Source organism: Bombina bombina, chromosome 7, assembly GCF_027579735.1.
Source record: "Bombina bombina isolate aBomBom1 chromosome 7, aBomBom1.pri, whole genome shotgun sequence".
Lineage (NCBI taxonomy): Eukaryota > Metazoa > Chordata > Amphibia > Anura > Bombinatoridae > Bombina > Bombina bombina.
Window position 1 is genome coordinate 416,136,671 of NC_069505.1, and position 23,371 is coordinate 416,160,041.

The following is a 23,371-nucleotide window of genomic DNA, read 5'->3' on the forward strand; positions in this document are numbered from 1 at the left end:
ATTATTGTAGATACACAGATTTGCGCACTGCTCCGGGAGAAAAAAGCCGCAATATTAGATTAAAAAATGCCATCTTTATTTTAAAAATCCTAATAAAACAAATCTTGGATCACAGCCTCCACACTGTCAGAAGCTTTTCATCCCCCCGCTACACTTGTTTACTGATGACGCATTTCACAGTCCACTGCACTAGTTTACTGATATGATGCAGTTTCATGCCCCCACTACACTTGTTTACTAATATGACACGCTTCATGCCCCCACTGCACTTGTTTACTGATATGACGCGTTTCATGGCCCACTGCACTAGTTTACTGATATGACGCGTTTCATGGCCCACTGCATTTGTTTACTGATATGACGCGTTTCATGTCCCACTGCACTTGTTTACTGATATGACGTGTTTCATGCCCCCACTGCACCTAATCACTGATATAATGAGATGTTATAAACTTGAAGTATCACAAACTAATCATCTATAGATAAGCCTGCAAATTATTATCTTGGTACAAACAGAAGTAAAAATAATATATGAATACGTGAAGTAAATTGTTCATCTCACATCAATGTGGAAACTGAGGGTTTGATGATTCTCTGTTCTTCTCAGGAGCTGCAGTGCGTGTGGCTTCTGAGCTGGACATGTGTTTAACACCTTTGCTGTGGTTAAACACCTATTAAGTTTGGGTCCTCAATGTCAAAAATTAAATGCTCTAAAATGTTACATTTGAATATCACTTTAAAGAACCATTAAATACAGTAGAATTGTATAGTCCACAAATGCATAATAAAAAGACAATGCAAAAGTACTTTTATTTTCCTTCCCTCTGCATCATGTGACAGCCATCAGCCAATCACAAAATGCATATACAAATATAGTGTGTACTCTTGCACATGCTCAGTAGGAGCTGCTGCCGCAGTTTGTGTATAAAAAATATTGTGCACATTTTGATAATGGAAGTGAAATAGAAAGTTGTTTAAAAAGTTTGTGCTTTATTTGAATCATGACCGTTTCATTTTGCAAAATACACACAAGTTCCAATTTTATTTCTGTTCTCAAATTGTGCACAGTCTTTTTATATTTATGCTTTCTGAGGCACCTACTGAGCATGTGCAAGACTTCACAGTGTATATGAGTCTTTGATTGGCTAACAGTTGTCACATGATACAAGATATAAGGGAATGAAAGAGAACTGACATTTGTCAGAAAAAAATCTACTGCTCATTTGTAAAGTAAATTCTATTGCATTATCTCTTTATTACACTTTTGTAGATTATGCCATTCTACTTTCTATTAAAGGGACATTAAACACATTGAGATGGTAATATACAATGATAAATCGAACATATAAAATAAAATCTGCAATTTTACTTTCATTATTTATTTTGTCCCCTTTTCCTGTAATTCCATTCTGAAATTGTGAGCTTTTCAGTTTCTGTTAGAAATGGAAGTGCAGAACACTGTTATATACCACACAGCCATTGGCTGCTCACTCTAGTGACCTATTTATAGCTGTCCCTAATTGGCCACAGCAGAGAAGGTAACCTAAGTTACAACATGGCAGCTCCCATTGTTTTATAGACACTAAAACTTTACACTTATTTTGTCACTAAACAACTAATGAAACTTAAAAAACACATCTACATGTTATTCTCAGAATAATCTTTTCTTTCAATACATCATTCTATCTAGCGTTTATTTAGTGTTTAAAGGGACACTGAACCCAAAAAAAATTTTCATGATTCAGATAGAGCATGAAATTTTAAGCAACTTTCTAATTTACTCCTATTATCAATTTCTCTTCGTTCTCTTGCTATCTTTATTTTAAAAGCAGGAATGTAAAGCTTAGCAGCCAGCCCATTTTAGGTTCAGCACCATGGATAGTGCTTGCTTATTGGAGGCTTACATTTACTCACCAATAAGCAAGCATAACCTCTCAACAAAAAATGGGCTGGCTCCTATGCATCACATTCCTGCTTTTTAAATAAAGATAGCAAGAGAACAAAGAAAAAATTGACAACAGGAGTAAATTAGAACGTTGCTTAAAATTGCATGCTCTATCTGAATTCTGAAAGAAAAAAATTGGGTTTAGTTTCCCTTTAATGTCCCTTTAAAGCTATTGCACATATCATCATTTAAAACTTTGTGTTTAAGTAGAATGCAGGAAAATAATGTCCCAAACAGACTGTAGATGAATATCTTTTTATTTTCTGTTCCACCACTGCACATTGACATGTAATGAAAGGCACATTCTATTTTATTACAGCATTTTATTTGCTATTCCTTTTCTATTTATTTGTCCCTTTTTTAAATACAAAGCTGAGTTCCTGTGCTACTCCAGATGAGGCTATAGGTGGTTAGCCAATATGGAGCCGGCATACACACGTATGGTCCAATCGCTGGCTCTAGCCTCATGTGGAGCAGAAAAAGGTTCCAATAGTGCAGCATTTACTATGTGTTTAAATCCTATTAAAGGTTTAAGCACTTAGTCAAGGAAGGATTTAAAAAAAAAAAAAAAAAATACTGTAACAATATTTAAAGCATTTATTTTACATGATTGTTGCTTTAAGTGCACCTTTATGTCTAAAACTGTTTTGGGAATATAGTTTTTTTTCCATCCTTTTGGTTCGGTTTGCTTTTGTTCTGTAATTTTCCCTTTAATGATCTGTTTTATTTATTTTCAGTGTATACGGTGTACCATTTAAAGGGACATACATATCCAAAAAGAGAATTCTGTGATGTGTCAGTTATTTGCAAGCAAAAGTGCAGTAATAAAATGTTCTATGTTTTTTTTTTTTTAAAGGGACAGTAACATCAAAATTAAACTTTCATGATTTAGACAGAGCATGTCATTTTAAAGGGACATTCCAGCCAAAATTGGAATCCACATGGATGCATTTCAGCTTTGAATATAAGCATTTGTCTAATATACATGTATTTGTATTCTAAAAAAAAGATATAGCTGTTTCAAAAGTGTATGCACCGTGCACCAGCATTTTAAACACAGCACTTGCTCAGAGCCTGAGGTACTTGTACATCTGGTAATGACTCAATTTGTTACTTGCTGACCTTATACAAGCCCCACTGGTGATCTGAACTGCTGTAGTATTTAAAATGCTGGTGTACTGAGAATATCTAGGTATTCTTCACATGCACGTGCAGAGAAAAATGTTATCACTAAAACAGTGATAAGTTTTACTAGAAACATTTTGCCAATACATTTATACTGTAAATATGCTTCTATTCAAAGATGTTATTCATCTATGTGCATTTAAATTTGACCGGAATATCCCTTTTAATAAATTTCCAATTTACGTATATTATTTAAATTACATCAGTCTCTTGGTATAATTTGTTGAAAAGCATAACTAGGTAGGTTTAGGAAGAGCAAAGCATTACTGGGAGCTAGCTGCCCATATATGCCTCATATCATCGGTTTACCAAATGTGCTCAGCTAGCTCCCAGTAGTGCATTGCTGCTCCTTCAACAAATGATACACATTTATTTAAAGTCATCTCCAGAGCAGCAATTCACTTGTGGGAGTTAGTGGATCACATCTGGTGAGCCAATAACAAGAGGCATATGTGTGTAGCTAGCTCCCAGTTGTGCATTGAGCCTACCTAGGTATGCTTTTCAGAAAAAAAAATCATTCATAAAACAAGTAATTCGTAAAGTCTCTTAAAATTGCTGCTCTGTCTGATTCACGAATGTTTAACTGTTAAAGGGACAGTCTACACTTTAGTCACCTTAAAGTCTTACTTTAGATTAAGCTGCACATAGCCCCCTGCACCCTTTCTATATCCTGCAGCAGGAACAGTAGAAAAGTTATTTTAAAATGATTATTGTTTCTGGTCACTTTGAAATGGCTGCCAAGCTCCACCCACTGATGACATCACAATTTGGGCTGCATTAAAGGCTTCACTAGTTACAAAAGACTCACTAGTTAGATTCAACAGACTGTCAGTGCTATTCAGCAGAGTGCCTAGATGCATGATGTCATCAGTGGGCGGTGCTTGGCAGCCATTTCAAAGTGACCAGAAACAATATTCATTTTAAAATAACTTTTCTACTGTTCCTGCTGCATAATATAGAAAGGTGCAGGAGGTTATTTGCTGCTTAATCTAAAGTAAGACTTTAAGGTGACTAAGGTGTAGACTGTCCCTTTAAGCTTTTTTATTAATGCTTTGCATCTCCTTTTAATTCTGCAATGTGTTGCTGTTTTACATAGTTTAAAGGGATAGGACATTTATAATTAACCTTGCATGATTCAGACAGAGCCGGTCATTTTAATATGCTTTTAAATTCACTTCTATTTTCAGATGTGTTTTGTTCTCTTGGTATTCCTTGTTGAAAAAGAATACGCAGATATCCTACACTAGTGGGAGCTGCTGCTGATTGGTGCCTGCACATATTTGTCTCTTGCGATTGGCTAACTAGATTTGTTCAGCTAGCTACCAGTAGAGCAATGTTGTTTTTTTAGCAAAGGGTAACAAGAGAATGAAGCACATTTTATAATACAAGTACATTTAAAAGTTGTTTAACATTGTATATTGCATGTCCTTTAAAGGGATATGAAAACTAAACATTTTCTTTTATAAATCAGATAGAGAATACAATTGTAACCACCTTTCGAATGTACTTCTATGATCAATTTTCCTTCATTCTCTTGGTATCCTTTATTGAAGTAGCAGCAATGCACTACTGGGAGCTAGCTGAACACATCTATAAGCCAATGACAACAGGCATATATGTGCAGCCACCAATCGGCAGCCAGCTCCTAGGTCTACCTAGATATGCTTTTCAGCAAAAGGGTACCAACAGAACTAAGCAAATTAGATAATAGTAAAAAAAAAAAAGTAAATTGGAAAATTGTTTAAATTTATATGCTCTATCTGAATTATGAGAGAATTTTTTTGGGCTTCATGTCCCTTTTAAAAAAAAATGATTATAAATATTTTGGAAATGTATTTGGCACTTATGTAGGTCCCAGTGCTATTGTGGTTCTTGTTACATCTCCAGAGGTTTTAGCTATCTGTGCTCAGCCGCTGTGTGCTTGTTTAAAGGGATACTAAACCCAAATGTTTTCTTTAATGATTCAGATAGAATCATTAAAATAAGCCGGTTCCTAAGCTTACATTCCTGCTTTTTAAATAAAGATACCAAGAGAGCGAAGAAAAAATTATAATAGGAGTAAATTAGAAAGTTGCTTAAAATTTCTGCTCTGTCTGAAGAAACATTTGGGTTAAGTGTCCCTTTTAATAGCGTCTTGTGTAAATTTAGCTACAGAAGGAAAATAACCTTTTCCCCCTTTACCATTACTTGTAGCCTGTGTGTGTAACGCTCCGGTATATTCTCGCTTACAGTTACAGACAAACATTGCAGCCAGCACAGTGCCTCAGCTGATACCAGTATTCCCCACTGGTGCTCCCTTGCTCGTACCCCTGAGTGTGAGTGGGCTTCCTGCTCCTTCCCCGCTACCCCCTGCCTCCTTTGGTTTGGATTCCCGGATGCTTTCAGGCCACCCTCCAAAGCCAGCCTACAAGCCACTCGTGTTAGCGGAACCGCGCCTCGACACACTGGATAGTTTTGAGAGCAGCTTGGACCTAATTGGTAATGAGGGGTGCGGTAGGTCGGCATTCTGAGCTTAGTGTAGAGGGAAAACATTGTTAACAAAAATGCATCAGTATCATCTACTTAAATAGACAGTCTGATGCAATAAAGTGCTATCCAAATATATAGAGCACCTTACCAACATGTGCACGACTGGGATACGGTTACTGCATCCACCCTTGCATTGCAATCAAATGTCCAAGATTATTCCCACAGCACCACGGAATGTATCAAAGTTTTATTGGAACATACAGGTCCAGGCCATAACCAGCAACGTTAAGGTTCAATCACCCTTAACCCCTTAAGGACTGGGCATTTCAGACTAAAATTTCCCCAAAAGACCAGAGCATTTTTAGCATTTTTGCCATCACTACATTTAAACAGAGAAAGAGCATTTTTTTTATTAGACAACCCAAAGTATTGATCTAGGCCCATTTTGTTATATTTCATGCCACTATTTCACAGCCAAATGCGATCAAATAAAAAAAAAAAGTTAACTTTTTCACAAATTTTAGGTTTCTCACTGAAAATTATTTACATAGCACTTGTGCAATTATGGCACAAATGGTTCTAAACGCTTCTCTGGGATCCTTTGTTCAGAAATAACAGACATAGATGGCTTTGCCATTGCCTTTTGATAATTAGAAGGCCGCTAATTGTTCTATTATTCCCGCCAGTGAAGGGGTTAATTAGGTAGCTTGTAAGGTTAATTTTACCTTTAGTGTAGAGATTACCCACTCGCCTGACACTTCCCACCTCCTGATCCCTCTCAAACATCTCTTCCCCCCCACCTTAAGTACTGGCAGACAGTCTGCCAGTATGTAGTTTTAGACCTTTTTTTTAATTTATTTTTATTTTTTATTATTATTTTTCTTCAGTGTAGGATTACCCCCTTACCTTCCAAACTTCCTGATCCCTGCCAAAAAGCTCTCTAACCCTCCCCGTTCTAACTAATTTCTGCCATCTTAGGTACTGGCAGCTGTCAGTAAGCTCTGGGTGTATAGGAAGAGGTATTGTCAGCAGGTAAGGTCAGTAGGTGCTGGGTGTATAGGAAGAAGTATTAGCAGTAGGTAAGGTCAGTAGGTGCTGGGTGTATAGGAAGAGGTCTTAGCAGCAGGTAAGGTCAGTATGTGCTGGCTGTATAGGAAGAGGTATTAGCAGCAGGTAAGGTCAGTAGGTGCTGGGTGTATAGGAAGAGGTATTAGCAGCAGGTAAGGTCAGTAGGTGCTGGGTGTATAGGAAGAAGTATTAGCAGTAGGTAAGGTCAGTAGGTGCTGGGTGTATAGGAAGAGGTATTAGCAGCAGGTAAGGTCAGTAGGTGCTGGGTGTATAGGAAGAGGAATTAGCAGTAGGTAAGGTCAGTAGGTGCTGGGTGTATAGGAAGAGGTATTAGCAGCAGGTAAGGTCAGTAGGTGCTGGGTGTATAGGAAGAGGTATTAGCAGTAGGTAAGGTCAGTAGGTGCTGGGTGTATAGGAAGAGGTATTAGCAACAGGTAAGGTCAGTAGGTGCTGGGTGTATAGGAAGAGGTATTAGCAGCAGATAAGGTAAGTAGGTGCTGGGTGTATAGGAAGAGTTATTAGCAGCAGGTAAGGTCAGTAGGTGCTGGGTGTATAGGAAGAGGTATTAGCAGCAGGTAAGGTCAGTAGGTGCTGGGTGTATAGGAAGAGGTATTAGCAGCAGGTAAGGTCAGTAGGTGCTGGGTGTATAGGATGAGGTATTAGCAGCAGATAAGGTAAGTAGGTGCTGGGTGTATAGGAAGAGTTATTAGCAGTAGGTAAGGTCAGTAGGTGCTGGGTGTATAGGAAGAGGTATTAGCAGTAGGTAAGGTCAGTAGGTGCTGGGTGTATAGGAAGAGGTATTAGCAGCAGGTAAGGTCAGTAGGTGCTGGGTGTATAGGAAGAGGTATTAGCAGCAGGTAAGGTCAGTAGGTGCTGGGTGTATAGGAAGAGGTATTAGCAGCAGGTAAGGTCAGTAGGTGCTGGGTGTATAGGAAGAGGTATTAGCAGCAGGTAAGGTCAGTAGGTGCTGGGTGTATAGGAAGAGGTATTAGCAGCAGGTAAGGTCAGTAGGATGCTGGGTGTATAGGATAAGGTATTAGCAGCAGGTAAGGTCAGTAGGTGCTGGGTATATAGGAAGAGGAATTAGCAGCAGGTAAGGTCAGTATATGCTGGGTGTATAGGAAGAGGTATTAGCAGTAGGTAAGGTCAGTAGGTGCTGGGTGTATAGGAAGAGGAATTAGCAGCAGGTAAGGTCAGTAAGTGCTGGGTGTATAGGAAGAGGTATTAGCAGCAGGTAAGGTCAGTAGGTGCTAGGTGTATATAAAGAGGTATTAGCAGTAGGTAAGGTCAGTAGGTGCTGGGTGTATAGGAAGAGGTATTAGCAGCAGGTAAGGTCAGTAGGTACTGGGTGTATAGGAAGAGGTATTAGCAGCAGGTAAGGTCAGTAGGTGCTGGGTGTATAAGAAGAGGTATTAGCAGCAGGTAAGGTCAGTAGGTACTGGGTGTATAGGATGAGGTATTAGCAGCAGGTAAGGTCAGTAGGTGCTGGGTGTATAAGAAGAGGTATTAGCAGCAGGTAAGGTCAGTAGGTACTGGGTGTTTAGGAAGAGGTATTAGCAGTAGGTAAGGTCAGTAGGTGCTGGGTGTATAGGAAGAGGTATTAGCAGTAGGTAAGGTCAGTAGGTGCTGGGTGTATAGGAAGAGGTATTAGCAGCAGGTAAGGTCAGTAGGTGCTGGGTGTATAGGAAGAGGTATTAGCAGTAGGTAAGGTCAGTAGGTGCTGGGTGTATAGGAAGAGGTATTAGCACCAGGTAAGGTCAGTAAGTGCTGGGTGTATAGGAAGAGGTATTAGCAGCAGGTAAGGTCAGTAGGTGTTGGTTGTATAGGAAGAGGTATTAGCAGTAGGTAAGGTCAGTAGGTGCTGGGTGTATAGGATGAGGTATTAGCAGCAGATAAGGTAAGTAGGTGCTGGGTGTATAGGAAGAGTTATTAGCAGCAGGTAAGGTCAGTAGGTGCTGGGTGTATAGGAAGAGGTATTAGCAGCAGGTAAGGTCAGTAGGTGCTGGGTGTATAGGAAGAGGTATTAGCAGCAGGTAAGGTCAGTAGGTGCTGGGTGTATAGGATGAGGTATTAGCAGCAGATAAGGTAAGTAGGTGCTGGGTGTATAGGAAGAGTTATTAGCAGTAGGTAAGGTCAGTAGGTGCTGGGTGTATAGGAAGAGGTATTAGCAGTAGGTAAGGTCAGTAGGTGCTGGGTGTATAGGAAGAGGTATTAGCAGCAGGTAAGGTCAGTAAGTGCTGGGTGCATAGGAAGAGGTATTAGCAGCAGGTAAGGTCAGTAGGTGCTGGGTGTATAGGAAGAGGTATTATCAGTAGGTAAGGTCAGTAGGTGCTGGGTGTATAGGAAGAGGTATTAGCAGTAGGTAAGGTCAGTAGGTGCTGGGTGTATAGGAAGAGGTATTAGCACCAGGTAAGGTCAGTAAGTGCTGGGTGTATAGGAAGAGGTATTAGCAGCAGGTAAGGTCAGTAGGTGCTGGGTGTATAGGAAGAGGTATTAGCAGTAGGTAAGGTCAGTAGGTACTGGGTGTATAGGAAGAGGTATTAGCAGCAGGTAAGGTCAGTAGGTGCTGGGTGTATAGGAAGAGGTATTAGCAGCAGGTAAGGTCAATAGGTGCTGGGTGTATAGGAAGAGGTATTAGCAGTAGGTAAGGTCAGTAGGTGCTGGGTGTATAGGAAGAGGTATTAGCAGCAGGTAAGGTCAGTAAGTGCTGGGTGCATAGGAAGAGGTATTAGCAGCAGGTAAGGTCAGTAGGTGCTGGGTGTATAGGAAGAGGTATTATCAGTAGGTAAGGTCAGTAGGTGCTGGGTGTATAGGAAGAGGTATTAGCAGTAGGTAAGGTCAGTAGGTGCTGGGTGTATAGGAAGAGGTATTAGCACCAGGTAAGGTCAGTAAGTGCTGGGTGTATAGGAAGAGGTATTAGCAGCAGGTAAGGTCAGTAGGTGTTGGGTGTATAGGAAGAGGTATTAGCAGTAGGTAAGGTTAGTAGGTGCTGGGTGTTTAGGAAGAGGTATTAGCAGCAGGTAAGATCAGTAGGTGCTGGGTGTATAGGAAGAGGTATTAGCAGCATGTAAGGTCAGTAGGTGTTGGGTGTATAGGAAGAGGTATTAGCAGTAGGTAAGGTCAGTAAGTGCTGGGTGTATAGGAAGAGGTATTAGCAGCAGGTAAGGTCAATAGGTGCTGGGTGTATAGGAAGAGGTATTAGCAGCAGGTAAGGTCAGTAGGTGCTGGGTATATAAGATTAGGTATTATCAGTAGGTGCTGGGTGTATAGGAAGAGGTATTAGCAGCAGGTAAGGTCAGTAGGTGCTGGGTGTATAGGAAGAGGTATTAGCAGTAGGTAAGGTCAGTAAGTGCTGGGTGTATAGGAAGAGGTATTAGCAGCAGGTAAGGTCAGTAGGTGCTGGGTGTATAGGAAGAGGTATTATCAGTAGGTAAGGTCAGTAGGTGCTGGGTGTATAGGAAGAGGTATTATCAGTAGGTAAGGTCAGTAGGTGCTGGGTGTATAGGAAGAGGTATTATCAGTAGGTAAGGTCAGTAGGTGCTGGGTGTATAGGAAGAGGTATTAGCAGTAGGGAAGGTGAGTAGGTGCTGGGTGTATAGGAAGAGGTATTAGCAGCAGGTAAGGTCAGTAGGTACTGGGTGTATAGGAAGAGGTATTAGCAGCAGGTAAGGTCAGTAGGTGCTGGTTGTATAGGAAGAGGTATTAGCAGCAGGTAAGGTCAGTAGGTGCTGGGTGTATAGGAAGAGGTATTAGCAGTAGGTAAGGTCAGTAGGTGCTGGGTGTATAGGAAGAGGTATTAGCAGTAGGTAAGGTCAGTAGGTGCTGGCTGTATAGGAAGAGGTATTACCAGTAGGTAAGGTCAGTAGGTGCTGGGTGTATAGGAAGAGGTATTAGCAGCAGGTAAGGTCAGTAAGTGCTGGGTGCATAGGAAGAGGTATTAGCAGCAGGTAAGGTCAGTAGGTGCTGGGTGTATAGGAAGAGGTATTATCAGTAGGTAAGGTCAGTAGGTGCTGGGTGTATAGGAAGAGGTATTAGCAGTAGGTAAGGTCAGTAGGTGCTGGGTGTATAGGAAGAGGTATTAGCACCAGGTAAGGTCAGTAAGTGCTGGGTGTATAGGAAGAGGTATTAGCAGCAGGTAAGGTCAGTAGGTGCTGGGTGTATAGGAAGAGGTATTAGCAGTAGGTAAGGTCAGTAGGTACTGGGTGTATAGGAAGAGGTATTAGCAGCAGGTAAGGTCAGTAGGTGCTGGGTGTATAGGAAGAGGTATTAGCAGCAGGTAAGGTCAATAGGTGCTGGGTGTATAGGAAGAGGTATTAGCAGTAGGTAAGGTCAGTAGGTGCTGGGTGTATAGGAAGAGGTATTAGCAGCAGGTAAGGTCAGTAAGTGCTGGGTGTATAGGAAGAGGTATTAGCAGCAGGTAAGGTCAGTAGGTGCTGGGTGTATAGGAAGAGGTATTATCAGTAGGTAAGGTCAGTAGGTGCTGGGTGTATAGGAAGAGGTATTAGCAGTAGGTAAGGTCAGTAGGTGCTGGGTGTATAGGAAGAGGTATTAGCAGCAGGTAAGGTCAGTAAGTGCTGGGTGTATAGGAAGAGGTATTAGCAGCAGGTAAGGTCAGTAGGTGTTGGGTGTATAGGAAGAGGTATTAGCAGTAGGTAAGGTTAGTAGGTGCTGGGTGTTTAGGAAGAGGTATTAGCAGCAGGTAAGATCAGTAGGTGCTGGGTGTATAGGAAGAGGTATTAGCAGCATGTAAGGTCAGTAGGTGTTGGGTGTATAGGAAGAGGTATTAGCAGTAGGTAAGGTCAGTAAGTGCTGGGTGTATAGGAAGAGGTATTAGCAGCAGGTAAGGTCAATAGGTGCTGGGTGTATAGGAAGAGGTATTAGCAGCAGGTAAGGTCAGTAGGTGCTGGGTATATAAGATTAGGTATTATCAGTAGGTGCTGGGTGTATAGGAAGAGGTATTAGCAGCAGGTAAGGTCAGTAGGTGCTGGGTGTATAGGAAGAGGTATTAGCAGTAGGTAAGGTCAGTAAGTGCTGGGTGTATAGGAAGAGGTATTAGCAGCAGGTAAGGTCAGTAGGTGCTGGGTGTATAGGAAGAGGTATTATCAGTAGGTAAGGTCAGTAGGTGCTGGGTGTATAGGAAGAGGTATTATCAGTAGGTAAGGTCAGTAGGTGCTGGGTGTATAGGAAGAGGTATTATCAGTAGGTAAGGTCAGTAGGTGCTGGGTGTATAGGAAGAGGTATTAGCAGTAGGGAAGGTGAGTAGGTGCTGGGTGTATAGGAAGAGGTATTAGCAGCAGGTAAGGTCAGTAGGTACTGGGTGTATAGGAAGAGGTATTAGCAGCAGGTAAGGTCAGTAGGTGCTGGTTGTATAGGAAGAGGTATTAGCAGCAGGTAAGGTCAGTAGGTGCTGGGTGTATAGGAAGAGGTATTAGCAGTAGGTAAGGTCAGTAGGTGCTGGGTGTATAGGAAGAGGTATTAGCAGTAGGTAAGGTCAGTAGGTGCTGGCTGTATAGGAAGAGGTATTACCAGTAGGTAAGGTCAGTAGGTGCTGGGTGTTTAGGAAGAGGTATTAGCAGTAGGTAAGGTCAGTAGGTGCTGGGTGTATAGGAAGAGGTATTAGCTGCCGGTAAGGTCTGTAGGGTGCTGGGTGTATAGGAAGAGGAATTAGCAGCAGGCAAGGTCAGTAGGTGCTGGGTGTATAGGAAGAGGAATTAGCAGTAGGTAAGGTCAGTAGGTGTTGGGTGTATAGGAAGAGTTATTAGCAGTAGGTAAGGTCAGTAGGTGCTGGGTGTATAGGAAGATGTATTAGCAGTAGGTAAGGTCAGTAGGTGCTGGGTGTATAGGAAGAGGTATTAGCAGCAGGTAAGGTCAGTAGGTGCTGGGTGTATAGGAAGAGGTATTAGCAGTAGGTAAGGTCAGTAGGTGCTGGGTGTATAGGAAGAGGTATTAGCAGTAGGTAAGGTCAGTAGGCGCTGGGTGTATAGGGAGAAGTATTAGCAGCAGGTATTTTCTATTTAATTAAATCCCTCTCCCTGACGCTTTCTGCATTGATTATTTTCTGTAGTGTAGCGGTCCCACCCGCCTCCATCCTAATGCTCCCACACCACCAACGATCGGCACAACCGCTACCGAATGCAGAGAGGGACACTTGTTTGGCATGCAGAAATAACACAATCTACTGCTACTGTTAGCGAGATCGTGACAGACAGAGGTCCAGGACAGCACTGGTCGTTAAGGGGTTAATCATGTCATGATTAAGGGTGGTTGAACCTCAACGTTACTTGTTATGGACCTGTATGTTTCAATAAAACTTTGATACATTCCATGGTGCTGTGGGAATATTATTGTGCAAAAATAGTGCTCCCTGCAAAATTAGTTTTTAACCCTTGCAAAGTCTCGCTAGGAAGCCTCTATACATTTTAGCTTCTCAGCAGGATACTAACATTTAGCTAATTAAGAGACATACACATGTATCAGCCAATCACTGATGGCCGTTGGTGAATTACACTATTAGTCCCATTAATGATTAACAGCTAATCTGTAAGTGTAAATATCACTGTATATCTTTACTTAGAAACGGCTAAGTTTAAAATTAAAAAACAATTATTGGACTTTATAGGGAAAAAGTGGATTTAAAGATTTGTTTTTATTTTTCTCTTGTATTTATGTAGATCACAATCTGTCTGAGTTGTCATCTACAGTAGCCCCGAAACATAAGGTGAGTTGTGTGTGGTCTGATTCGCTTGTAGATTGTGAAGGTTACACAGCTTGGTCTGAATTAGTGAACTCCAGAAGGGCAATACATTACTGTGTATAGGAAGAGGTATTAGCAAAAGGTAAGGTCAGTAGGTGCTGGGTGTTTATAGGATAAGGTATTAGCAAAAGGTAAGGTCAGTAGGTGCTGGGTGTATAGGAAGAGGTATTAGCAGCAGGTAAGGTCAGTAGGTACTGGGTGTATAGGAAGAGGTATTAGCAGTAGGTAAGGTAAGTAGGTGCTGGGTGTATAGGAAGAGGTATTAGCAGCAGGTAAGGTCAGTAGGTACTGGGTGTATAGGAAGAGGTATTAGCAGCAGGTAAGGTCAGTAGGTACTGGGTGTATAGGAAGAGGTATTAGCAGCAGGTAAGGTCAGTAGGTACTGGGTGTATAGGAAGAGGTATTAGCAGTAGGTAAGGTAAGTAGGTGCTGGGTGTATAGGAAGAGGTATTAGCAGCAGGTAAGGTCAGTAGGTGCTGGGTGTATAGGAAGAGGTATTAGCAGTAGGTAAGGTCAGTAGGTGCTGGGTGTATAGGAAGAGGTATTATCAGTAGGTAAGGTCAGTAGGTGCTGGGGGTATAGGAAGAGGTATTAGCAGCAGGTAAGGTCAGTATGTGCTGGCTGTATAGGAAGAGGTATTAGCAGTAGGTAAGGTCAGTAGGTGCTGGGTGTATAGGAAGAGGTATTAGCAGCAGGTAAGGTCAGTAGGTGCTGGGTGTATAGGAAGAGGTATTAGCAGCAGGTAAGGTCAGTAGGTGCTGGGTGTATAGGAAGAGGTATTATCAGTAGGTAAGGTCAGTAGGTACTGGGTGTATAGGAAGAGATATTAGCAGCAGGTAAGGTCAGTAGATGCGGGGTGTATAGGAAGAGGTATTAGCAGCAGGTAAGGTCAGTAGGTGCTGAGTGCATAGGAAGAGGTATTAGCAGCAGGTAAGGTCAGTAGGTGCTGGGTGTATAGGAAGAGGTATTAGCAGCAGGTAAGGTCAGTAGGTGCTGGGTATATGGGAAGAGGTATTAGCAGCAGGTAAGGTCAGTAGGTGCTGGGTATATGGGAAGAGGTATTAGCAGCAGGTAAGGTCAGTAGGTGCTGGGTATATGGGAAGAGGTATTAGCAGCAGGTAAGGTCAGTAGGTGTTGGGTGTATAGGAAGAGGTATTAGCAGCAGGTAAGGTCAGTAGGTGCTGGGTGTATAGGAAGAGGTATTAGCAGCAGGTAAGGTCAGTAGGTGCTGGGTGTATAGGAAGAGGTATTAGCAAAAGGTAAGGTCAGTAGGTGCTGGGTGTATAGGAAGAGGTATTAGCAGCAGGTAAGGTCAGTAGGTGCTGGGTGTATAGGAAGAGGTATTAGCAGCAGGTAAGGTCAGTAGGTGCTGGGTGTATAGGAAGAGGTATTAGCAGCAGGTAAGGTCAGTAGGTGCTGGGTGTATAGGAAGAGGTATTAGCAGCAGGTAAGGTCAGTAGGTGCTGGGTGTATAGGAAGAGGTATTAGCAACAGGTAAGGTCAGTAGGTGGTGGGTGTATAGGAAGAGGTATTAGCAGCAGGTAAGGTCAGTAGGTGCTGGGTGTATAGGAAGAGGTATTAGCTGCCGATAAGGTCTGTAGGGTGCTGGGTGTATAGGAAGAGGAATTAGCAGCAGGCAAGGTCAGTAGGTGTTGGGTGTATAGGAAGAGGTATTAGCAGCAGGTAAGGTCAGTAGGTGCTGGGTGTATAGGAAGAGGTATTAGCAGCAGGTAAGGTCAGTAGGTGCTGGGTGTATAGGAAGAGGTATTAGCAGCAGGTAAGGTCAGTAAGTGCTGGGTGCATAGGAAGAGGTATTAGCAGCAGGTAAGGTCAGTAGGTGCTGGGTGTATAGGAAGAGGTATTAGCAGCAGGTAAGGTCAGTAGGTGCTGGGTGTATAGGAAGAGGTATTAGCAGCAGGTAAGGTCAGTAAGTGCTGGGTGTATAGGAAGAGGTATTCGCAGCAGGTAAGGTCAGTAGGTGCTGGGTGTATAGGAAGAGGTATTAGCAGTAGGTAAGGTCAGTAGGTACTGGGTGTATAGGAAGAGGTATTATCAGTAGGTAAGGTCAGTAAGTGCTGGGTGCATAGGAAGAGGTATTAGCAGCAGGTAAGGTCAGTAGGTGCTGGGTGTATAGGAAGAGGTATTAGCAGCAGGTAAGGTCAGTAGGGTACTGGGTGTATAGGAAGAGGTATTAGCAGCAGGTAAGGTCAGTAGGTGCTGGGTGTATAGGAAGAGGTATTAGCAGCAGGTATGGTCCGTAAGTGCTGGGTGCATAGGAAGAGGTATTAGCAGCAGGTAAGGTCAGTAAGTGCTGGGTGCATAGGAAGAGGTATTAGCAGCAGGTAAGGTCAGTAGGTACTGGGTGCATAGGAAGAGGTATTAGCAGTAGGTAAGGTCAGTAGGTGCTGGGTGTATAGGAAGAGGTATTATCAGTAGGTAAGGTCAGTAGGTACTGGGTGTATTGGAAGAGGTATTAGCAGCAGGTAAGGTCAGTAGGTGCTGGGTGTATAGGAAGAGGTATTGGCAGCAGGTAAGTTCAGTAGGGTGCTGGGTGTATAGGAAGAGGTATTAGCAGCAGGTAAGGTCAGTAGGTGCTGGGTGTATAGGAAGAGGTATTAGCAGCAGGTAAGGTCAGTATATGCTGGGTGTATAGGAAGAGGTATTAGCAGCAGGTAAGGTCATTAGGTGCTGGGTGTATAGGAAGAGGTATTAGCAGCAGGTAAGGTCAGTAGGTGCTGGGTGTATAGGAAGAGGTATTAGCAGCAGGTAAGGTCAGTAGGTGCTGGGTGTATAGGAAGAGGTATTAGCAGTAGGTAAGGTCAATAGGTGCTGGGTGTATAGGAAGAGGTATTACCAGTAGGTAAGGTCAGTAGGTGCTGGGTGTATAGGAAGAGGTATTACCAGTAGGTAAGGTCAGTAGGTGTTGGGTGTATAGGATGAGGTATTAGCAGTAGGTAAGGTCAATAGGTGCTGGGTGTATAGGAAAAGGTATTAGCAGCAGGTAAGGTCAGTAGGTGCTGGGTGTATAGGATAAGGTATTAGCAGCCGGTAAGGTCAGTCAGTAGGTGCTGGCTGTATAGGAAGAGGTATTAGCAGCAGGTAAGGTCAGTAGGTGCTGGGTGTATAGGAAGAGGTATTAGCAGCAGGTAAGGTCAGTAGGTGCTGGGTGTATAGGAAGAGGTATTAGCAGCAGGTAAGGTCAGTAGGTGCTGGGTGTATAGGAAGAGGTATTAGCAGCAGGTAAGGTCAGTAGGTGCTGGGTGTATAGGAAGAGGTATTAGCAGCAGGTAAGGTCAGTAGGTGCTGGGTGTATAGGAAGAGGTATTAGCAGCAGGTAAGGTCAGTAGGTGCTGGGTGTATAGGAAGAGGTATTAGCAGCAGGTAAGGTCAGTAGGTGCTGGGTGTATAGGAAAAGGTATTAGCAGCAGGTAAGGTCAGTAGGTACTGGGTGTATAGGAAGAGGTATTAGCAGCAGGTAAGGTCAGTAGGTGATGGGTGTATAGGAAGAGGTATTAGCAGCAGGTAAGGTCAGTAGGTGCTGGGTGTATAGGAAAAGGTATTAGCAGCAGGTAAGGTCAGTAGGTACTGGGTGTATAGGAAGAGGTATTAGCAGAAGGTAAGGTCAGTAGGTGCTGGGTGTATAGGAGAAGGTATTAGCAGCAGGTAAGGTCAGTAGATGCGGGGTGTATAGGAAGAGGTATTAGCAGCAGGTAAGGTCAGTAGGTGCTGGGTGTATAGGAAGAGGTATTAGCAGCAGGTAAGGTCAGTAGGTGCTGGGTGTATAGGAAGAGGCATTACCAGTAGGTAAGGTCAGTAGGTGCTGGCTGTATAGGAAGAGGTATTAGCAGTAGGTAAGGTTAGTAGGTGTTGGGTGCATAGGAAGAGGTATTAGCAGCAGGTAAGGTCAGTAGGTGCTGGGTGCATAGGAAGAGGTATTAGCAGAAGGTGAGGTCAGCAGGTGCTGGGTATATGGGAAGAGGTATTAGCAGCAGGTAAGGTCAGTAGGTGCTGGGTGTATAGGAAGAGGTATTAGCAGCAGGTAAGGTCAGTAGGTGCTGGGTGCATAGGAAGAGGTATTAGCAGAAGGTGAGGTCAGTAGGTGCTGGGTATATGGGAAGAGGTATTAGCAGTATTTCTTCTTCTGTCCAATTTAGATTGTAAGCTCTTTGTTACAGCTGCCTTCCATGTTTTGCTTATAATACTGAGTCCTCATATGGTTAATCAAACATACACCCTTTGCTCTGTTGTCCACCCATGCACATTCATGGCTAAAGGCAAAAAAATAATAATCTGACACTGCCTTTTATTTCTGTTCTACAGATGGGCACAAACAATTTGCTTACTCACAAGCCAGATGTGCACACTGGAGCTCCGCAGATGGCTGTACCAAATAACCCTCTGGCACAAACCTACGATTTCAAACTGGCATGCCCGCAGTGCTATGTGAGGACGGGTAAGTGTCTGTCATATGATTTGCTGCCCCCAACCTATTACATAACAGAACTAATAGTATATATACGAGTGCGATAACCGAAATATACGAGTGCCACAACCGAAATATACGAGTGCCACAACCGAAATATACGAGTGCCGCAACCGAAATATACGAGTGCGATAACCGAAATATACAAATGCGATAACAAAAATATTATATTGGATGGAACTATTTTCAGTGTCTTTGACAACGGGGTAAAAGTACAAGCAATTGATTGTTTTTCCTTTGTTTAACCCTTCTCTCTCCAGGTGTCAAGGTTCTTGATTTCGCACACAAGGAGCGAGTAGAGCACAACTGTAAGGGGGTGTTTTTGCTGGCGCGTATGAAGAACTCGGAGAATAAGACCTGGCTCCGTATTCGTCAGAGGCCCATGAAAGTGAATTTTACAGGACCTTACATTTTATGTAAAGGTAAAGCAGAAAGTCACGTCCTAAAAGGGCAGTAAACACTTATTGGTTTTGTTTAAAGGAATATTGTGCTGTTTAATTTTCTCCTGTGCATTTCCATTGATCCATTTTACCTGCTGGAGTGTATTAAAGGACCATTAAATACCTTTATTAACAAATATATAATAACAAGACAACACAATAGCACTAGATTTAAAACGAGTTGTAGATTTCTTTTTAAAGACACGATGAGTCCACGGATCATAATCCTTGTGGGATATTCACCTCCTGGTCAGCAGGAGGAGGCAAAGAGCACCACAGCAGAGCTGTTAAATATCACCTCCCTTCCCTCCCACTCCAGTCATTCTCTTTGCCTACGTTAGTGATAGGAAGAGGTAAAGTGAGGTGTTAGTATAGATTCTTCAATCAAGAGTTTTTTATTTTTAAAGTAGTACAAGATTGTGCTGCTTTGTTCCATATCAGTCTCTTCAGTAGAGCGCTTGGTGGCTTTAGAGCAATGGGAACTTGTGGGACATAATTCTCACTGCGCCTCCCATACATTTATGCTGCCCTTATCCTGATGGCCTAAGCAAGTACTTACTTAGGCCTTATCATTTTCCTCAGGGCTATAGGAGGGAGAGGACCTCTTAAACCTGTTGGGCTGTCCTGCTGTCGGATAGCATTAAGGTAAGTGCAGACTGTTTATTCTGGGGAATAACTACAAGACTCAGAAGAAAGTGGGCACTTCAATTATACCTTTAATATATATAAGGCAAATGGAGCCTTTGACATGGGACTTTAGGCTCTCTATGTATGGAGGGTGCTTTTTTATTGCAGTTTATGTACAGGCACTGGGGCTGGGAGTAAAGCTTGTCACTATCGTTATTTTTTTATTGAAAATAAAGCCGGTCGGGCTGTGTAGATGTTAACGCCCACGATGGGCGGGCCAGCATTTTGCGCGCTTCACACTTCCTTAGAGGATTACGCTGCGCAGTTTCATCTAGTCTGGCATCCGGAGACGTTCCGGTTTAGCTTTGGGGTTAATCATCTCTCAGACTTGCAGGACAGTGACGTCTTATCATCGCTCTAGAACCGCATGGTTTTTCAGGCTGAATAAGCAAGCGGTTGTTAGCGCTCCAGAGTCTTTTTCTTCTGCACCACTGGGACATTGCAGTGAGACCAGTCGCAGGTAGGCGCCTCAGCAGAGCTGCTGAGGCGTAGAGGTGTCTGATTGTTGGTTAAAAACGTTTTCATACATCTAAAAGTGATACGTTTTTGTTTTAAGCAGGAAAATAGTTTGCATTTACAATTTAAAGGCACAGTATCCTGTTATACATTCAGGATTTCTAAGTACTCTGTTTAAAATTTGGCTTTCATTTTACAACTCTGTTTTTTCCACATGCAGTAAAAAAGGTTCAGTTTTAAAATTTAAAGTGCCAGTAAAAAAAATTTTGTATTAAAAATTGTACTTTCTTTTTGCTCATTACATTATTGTTTGTTCTCTAAAATCGATTTATAAGCTATGCAAAATGTTACTTGTGCCATGTGTTTGGATGCCAATGTGGAACCTCCAGTTCCTTTTTGTCCCTCATGTATTGAGGGCTTTAAGCTATAGAGAGAAAAATTTTCATGAACAAAATTTTTCAAAGGCGGATGCTTCTCAGGAGTCTAATGATGAGATTCAGAGTATGCCGCAGCTTTCTCCCCAAGCGTCCCAATCTTTAACGCCCGCTCAAGCAGTGCCCTGTACTTCTACTCTAGCTCCTGCTGGAGTTTCTTTAATAGACATAGCTGCACTTATGTCTGACACAATTTCTGATGCGTTGTCTGCCTTTCCTATGCTACAAGGCAAACGTAAGAGGAAAGACAACCATGTTGTCAGTGAGGTTTCTGATGCTATGGTGGCGATCTCTGATCTACCCTCCCAGGGAACTGAGATGGAGGGCATAGAGGTTCTATCGGAAGGCGAAATTTCAGACTCAGGGAGTTCCTTACCTTTGACTGATTCAGAGGTTGTCTCTTTCTTTCAGGTTTAAACTAGAACACCTCCGCCTGTTACTCAGGGGGGTTTTGGTTACTTTAGACGACTGTGATTCCACGGTAGTGGTCGCTCCTGAGAAATCGAGTAAATTGGACAGATATTTCGAAGTTCCTTCTTACTCAGATGTTTTTCCAGTTCCTAAGCGAGCTTCGGAGATTGTTTCTAAGGAATGGGAGAGACCAGGTATTCGCTTCTCTCCTCCTATTTTCAAAAAGATGTTTCCTATAGCTGATGCTATCAGGGAAGCTTGGCAAACGGTTCCTAAGGTGGAAGGGGCTATTTCCACCTTGGCCAAACCAACTACTATTCCTATTGAGGATAGTTGTGCTTTTAAAGACCCCATGGACAAGAAGTTGGAGGGTCTACTGAAAAAGATTTATGTTCACCAAGGTCTGCTATTATAACCGGCTGCGTACATTGCTACTGTCACCAGTGCGGCAGCTTATTGGTTTGATGCTCTGTCCGAGTCTCTTAAGACTGAGACTTCTTTAGAGGAGATCCAAGATAGGATTAAAGCTATGAAATTAGCCAATGCTTTTATTACGGATGCTTCTCTGCAAATTACTAAATTGGCAGCTAAGAGTTCAGGGTTCTCTATCCTAGCCCGCAGAGCCTTATGGTTAAAACCTTGGTTTGCGGACGTATCATCTAAGTCTAAGCTTCTAGCAATTCCTTACAAGGGAAAGACCTTGTTTGGACCTGGCCTGAAGGAAATTATCTTGGATATCATGGGAGGTAAGGGTCATCTCCTTCCTCAAGATAAGAGAAGTAAACAAAAAGGACGACAAAGTAATTTTTCGTTCCTTTCGAAATTTCAAGGGCAATTCCTTCTCTTCCTCCTCTAAACAGGAAGGAAACTATTCACAGTCTAAGCCTACTTGGAGACCCAACCAGTCTTGGAACAAGGGTAAACAATCCAAGAAACCTGTTGCTGAATCCAAGTCAGCATGAAGGGTTTGCCCCCAATCCGGGACCGGATCTAGTAGGGGGCAGACTTTCTTTTTTCGTTCAGGCTTGGTTACGGGACGTTCAGGATCCCTGGGCTATAGAAATAGTGTCTCAGGGATATAAACTGGAGTTAAAAAATTTCCTCCCCGAGGAAGATTTCTTCTTTCAAGATTATCTGCAGACCAGATAAAAAAAGAGGCGTTCTTGCATTGTGTAAGAGACCTCTCCTCCCTGGGAGTAATTTTTCCCGTTCCTGTACAGGAACACGGGCAGGGTTTTTATTTAAATCTGTTTGTAGTTCCCAAAAAGGAGGGAACTTTCAGACCTATCTTAGACCTCAAAAGTCTAAACAAGTTTCTCAGAGTTCCATCTTTCAAGATGGAAACTATCCGTACCATTCTTACATTGATCCAGGAGGGTCAATTTATGACGATAGTGGACTTAAAGGATGCATATCTACATGTTCCTATCCACAGAGATCATCACAAGTTCCTAAGGTTTGCCTTTCTGGACAAACATTTTCAATTCGTGGCTCTTCCTTTCGGACTGGCCACGGCACCCAGAATTTACACAAAGGTTCTGGGGTCTCTGCTGGCAGTTCTAAGACCGCGGGGCATTGCGGTGGTGCCTTATCTGGACGATATTCTAATCCAGGCACCATCTTGTCAACAAGCAAGGTCTCATACCCACATTGTGCTATCCTTCCTGAGAACTCACGGGTGGAAGGTAAATCTGGAAAAGAGTTGCTTAATCCCGAAGACAAGGGTGACTTTCTTGGGAACTCTAATCGATTCTATATCTATGAGGATTTTTCTGACAGAGGTCAGAAAATCGAAGATTCTAGATACCTGTCGAGCCCTTCAGTCCAACCCTCGGCCGTCAGTGGCTCAGTGCATGGAAGTAATCGGACTGATAGTGGCGGCAATGGACATCATACCGTTTGCCCGGTTTCACCTAAGGCCTCTGCAGTTAAACATGCTCAGGCAGTGGAATGGAGATTATGCAGATTTGTCTCCTCGAATAACACTGGAAAAGGAGACAAGGGACTCTCTTCAATGGTGGTTGTCTCTGGATCATCTATCCCAGGGGACCTGCTTTCGCAGACCTTCCTGGGTGATTGTGACAACAGACGCCAGCCTTTTAGGATGGGGAGCTGTCTGAGGTTCCCTAAAGGCTCAGGGAGTATGGACTCAGGCAGAGTCTGTTCTTCCGATAAACATCCTGGAACTAAGAGCGATCTTCAATGCTCTTCTGGCCTGGCCTCAGTTGGCTTCAGCCCAGTTTATCAGATTCCAGTCGGACAACATAACGACAGTGGCTTACATCAATCATCAGGGAGGAACGAGGAGTTCCTTACCGATGACCTAGGTAGCCAAGATAATCCGGTGGGCGGAGGCCCATTCTTGCCATCTGTCAGCGATCCACATCCCAGGGGTGGACACTGGAAGGCGGACTTTCTGAGCAGGCAAACTTTTCATCCGAGAGAGTGGGAATTCCATTCGGAAGTATTCTCCAACCTGATTATCAAATGGGGTCGGCCGGAGTTAGATCTCATGGCATCTCGTCAGAATACCAAGCTCCCGAGATACGGGTCGAGGTCCAGGGATCCCCAGGCGGAACTGATAGATGCTCTGGCAGTTCCTTGGTCAGCCTAGCATATCTATTTCCCCCCGTTTGCACTTCTTCCTCGGGTCATTGCTTGAATCAAACAGGAGAAGGCATCAGTGATCCTAATTGCCCCTGCGTGGCCTCGCAGGATTTGGTATGCCGATCTAGTTGACATGTCATCCCTGCCACCTTGGAGACTTCCATTGAGGAAGGATCTTCTCATTCAAGGGCCCTTCCTTCACCCAAATCTAGTTTCTCTGAAGCTGACTGCTTGGAGATTGAACGCTTAATCCTCTCCAAGCGGGGTTTTTCTGATTCGGTCATAGAGACCTTGATTCAGGCGTGTAAGCCTGTAACTAGAAAGATTTACCATAAGATATGGCGTAAATATCTCTATTGGTGTGAATCCAAGGGCTACTCATGGAGTAGAGTTAGGATTCCAAGAATTTTGTCTTTTCTCCAAGAAGGTTTG

General features: G+C 43.0%; 1 protein-coding gene across 1 annotated transcript in view; it reads left to right on the forward strand.

Annotated features, from left to right (window-relative positions):
* ZC3H7B (zinc finger CCCH-type containing 7B) overlaps positions 1–23,371 on the forward strand; it is a 224,609-nt gene that overhangs the window by 47,381 nt on the left and 153,857 nt on the right. The window contains exons 10-13 of the mRNA XM_053721231.1: positions 5,362–5,608; positions 13,339–13,385; positions 17,742–17,874; positions 18,165–18,326. Coding sequence (XP_053577206.1) covers positions 5,362–5,608; positions 13,339–13,385; positions 17,742–17,874; positions 18,165–18,326 — 589 coding nt within the window. The remainder of the gene's footprint in view (positions 1–5,361; positions 5,609–13,338; positions 13,386–17,741; positions 17,875–18,164; positions 18,327–23,371) is intronic.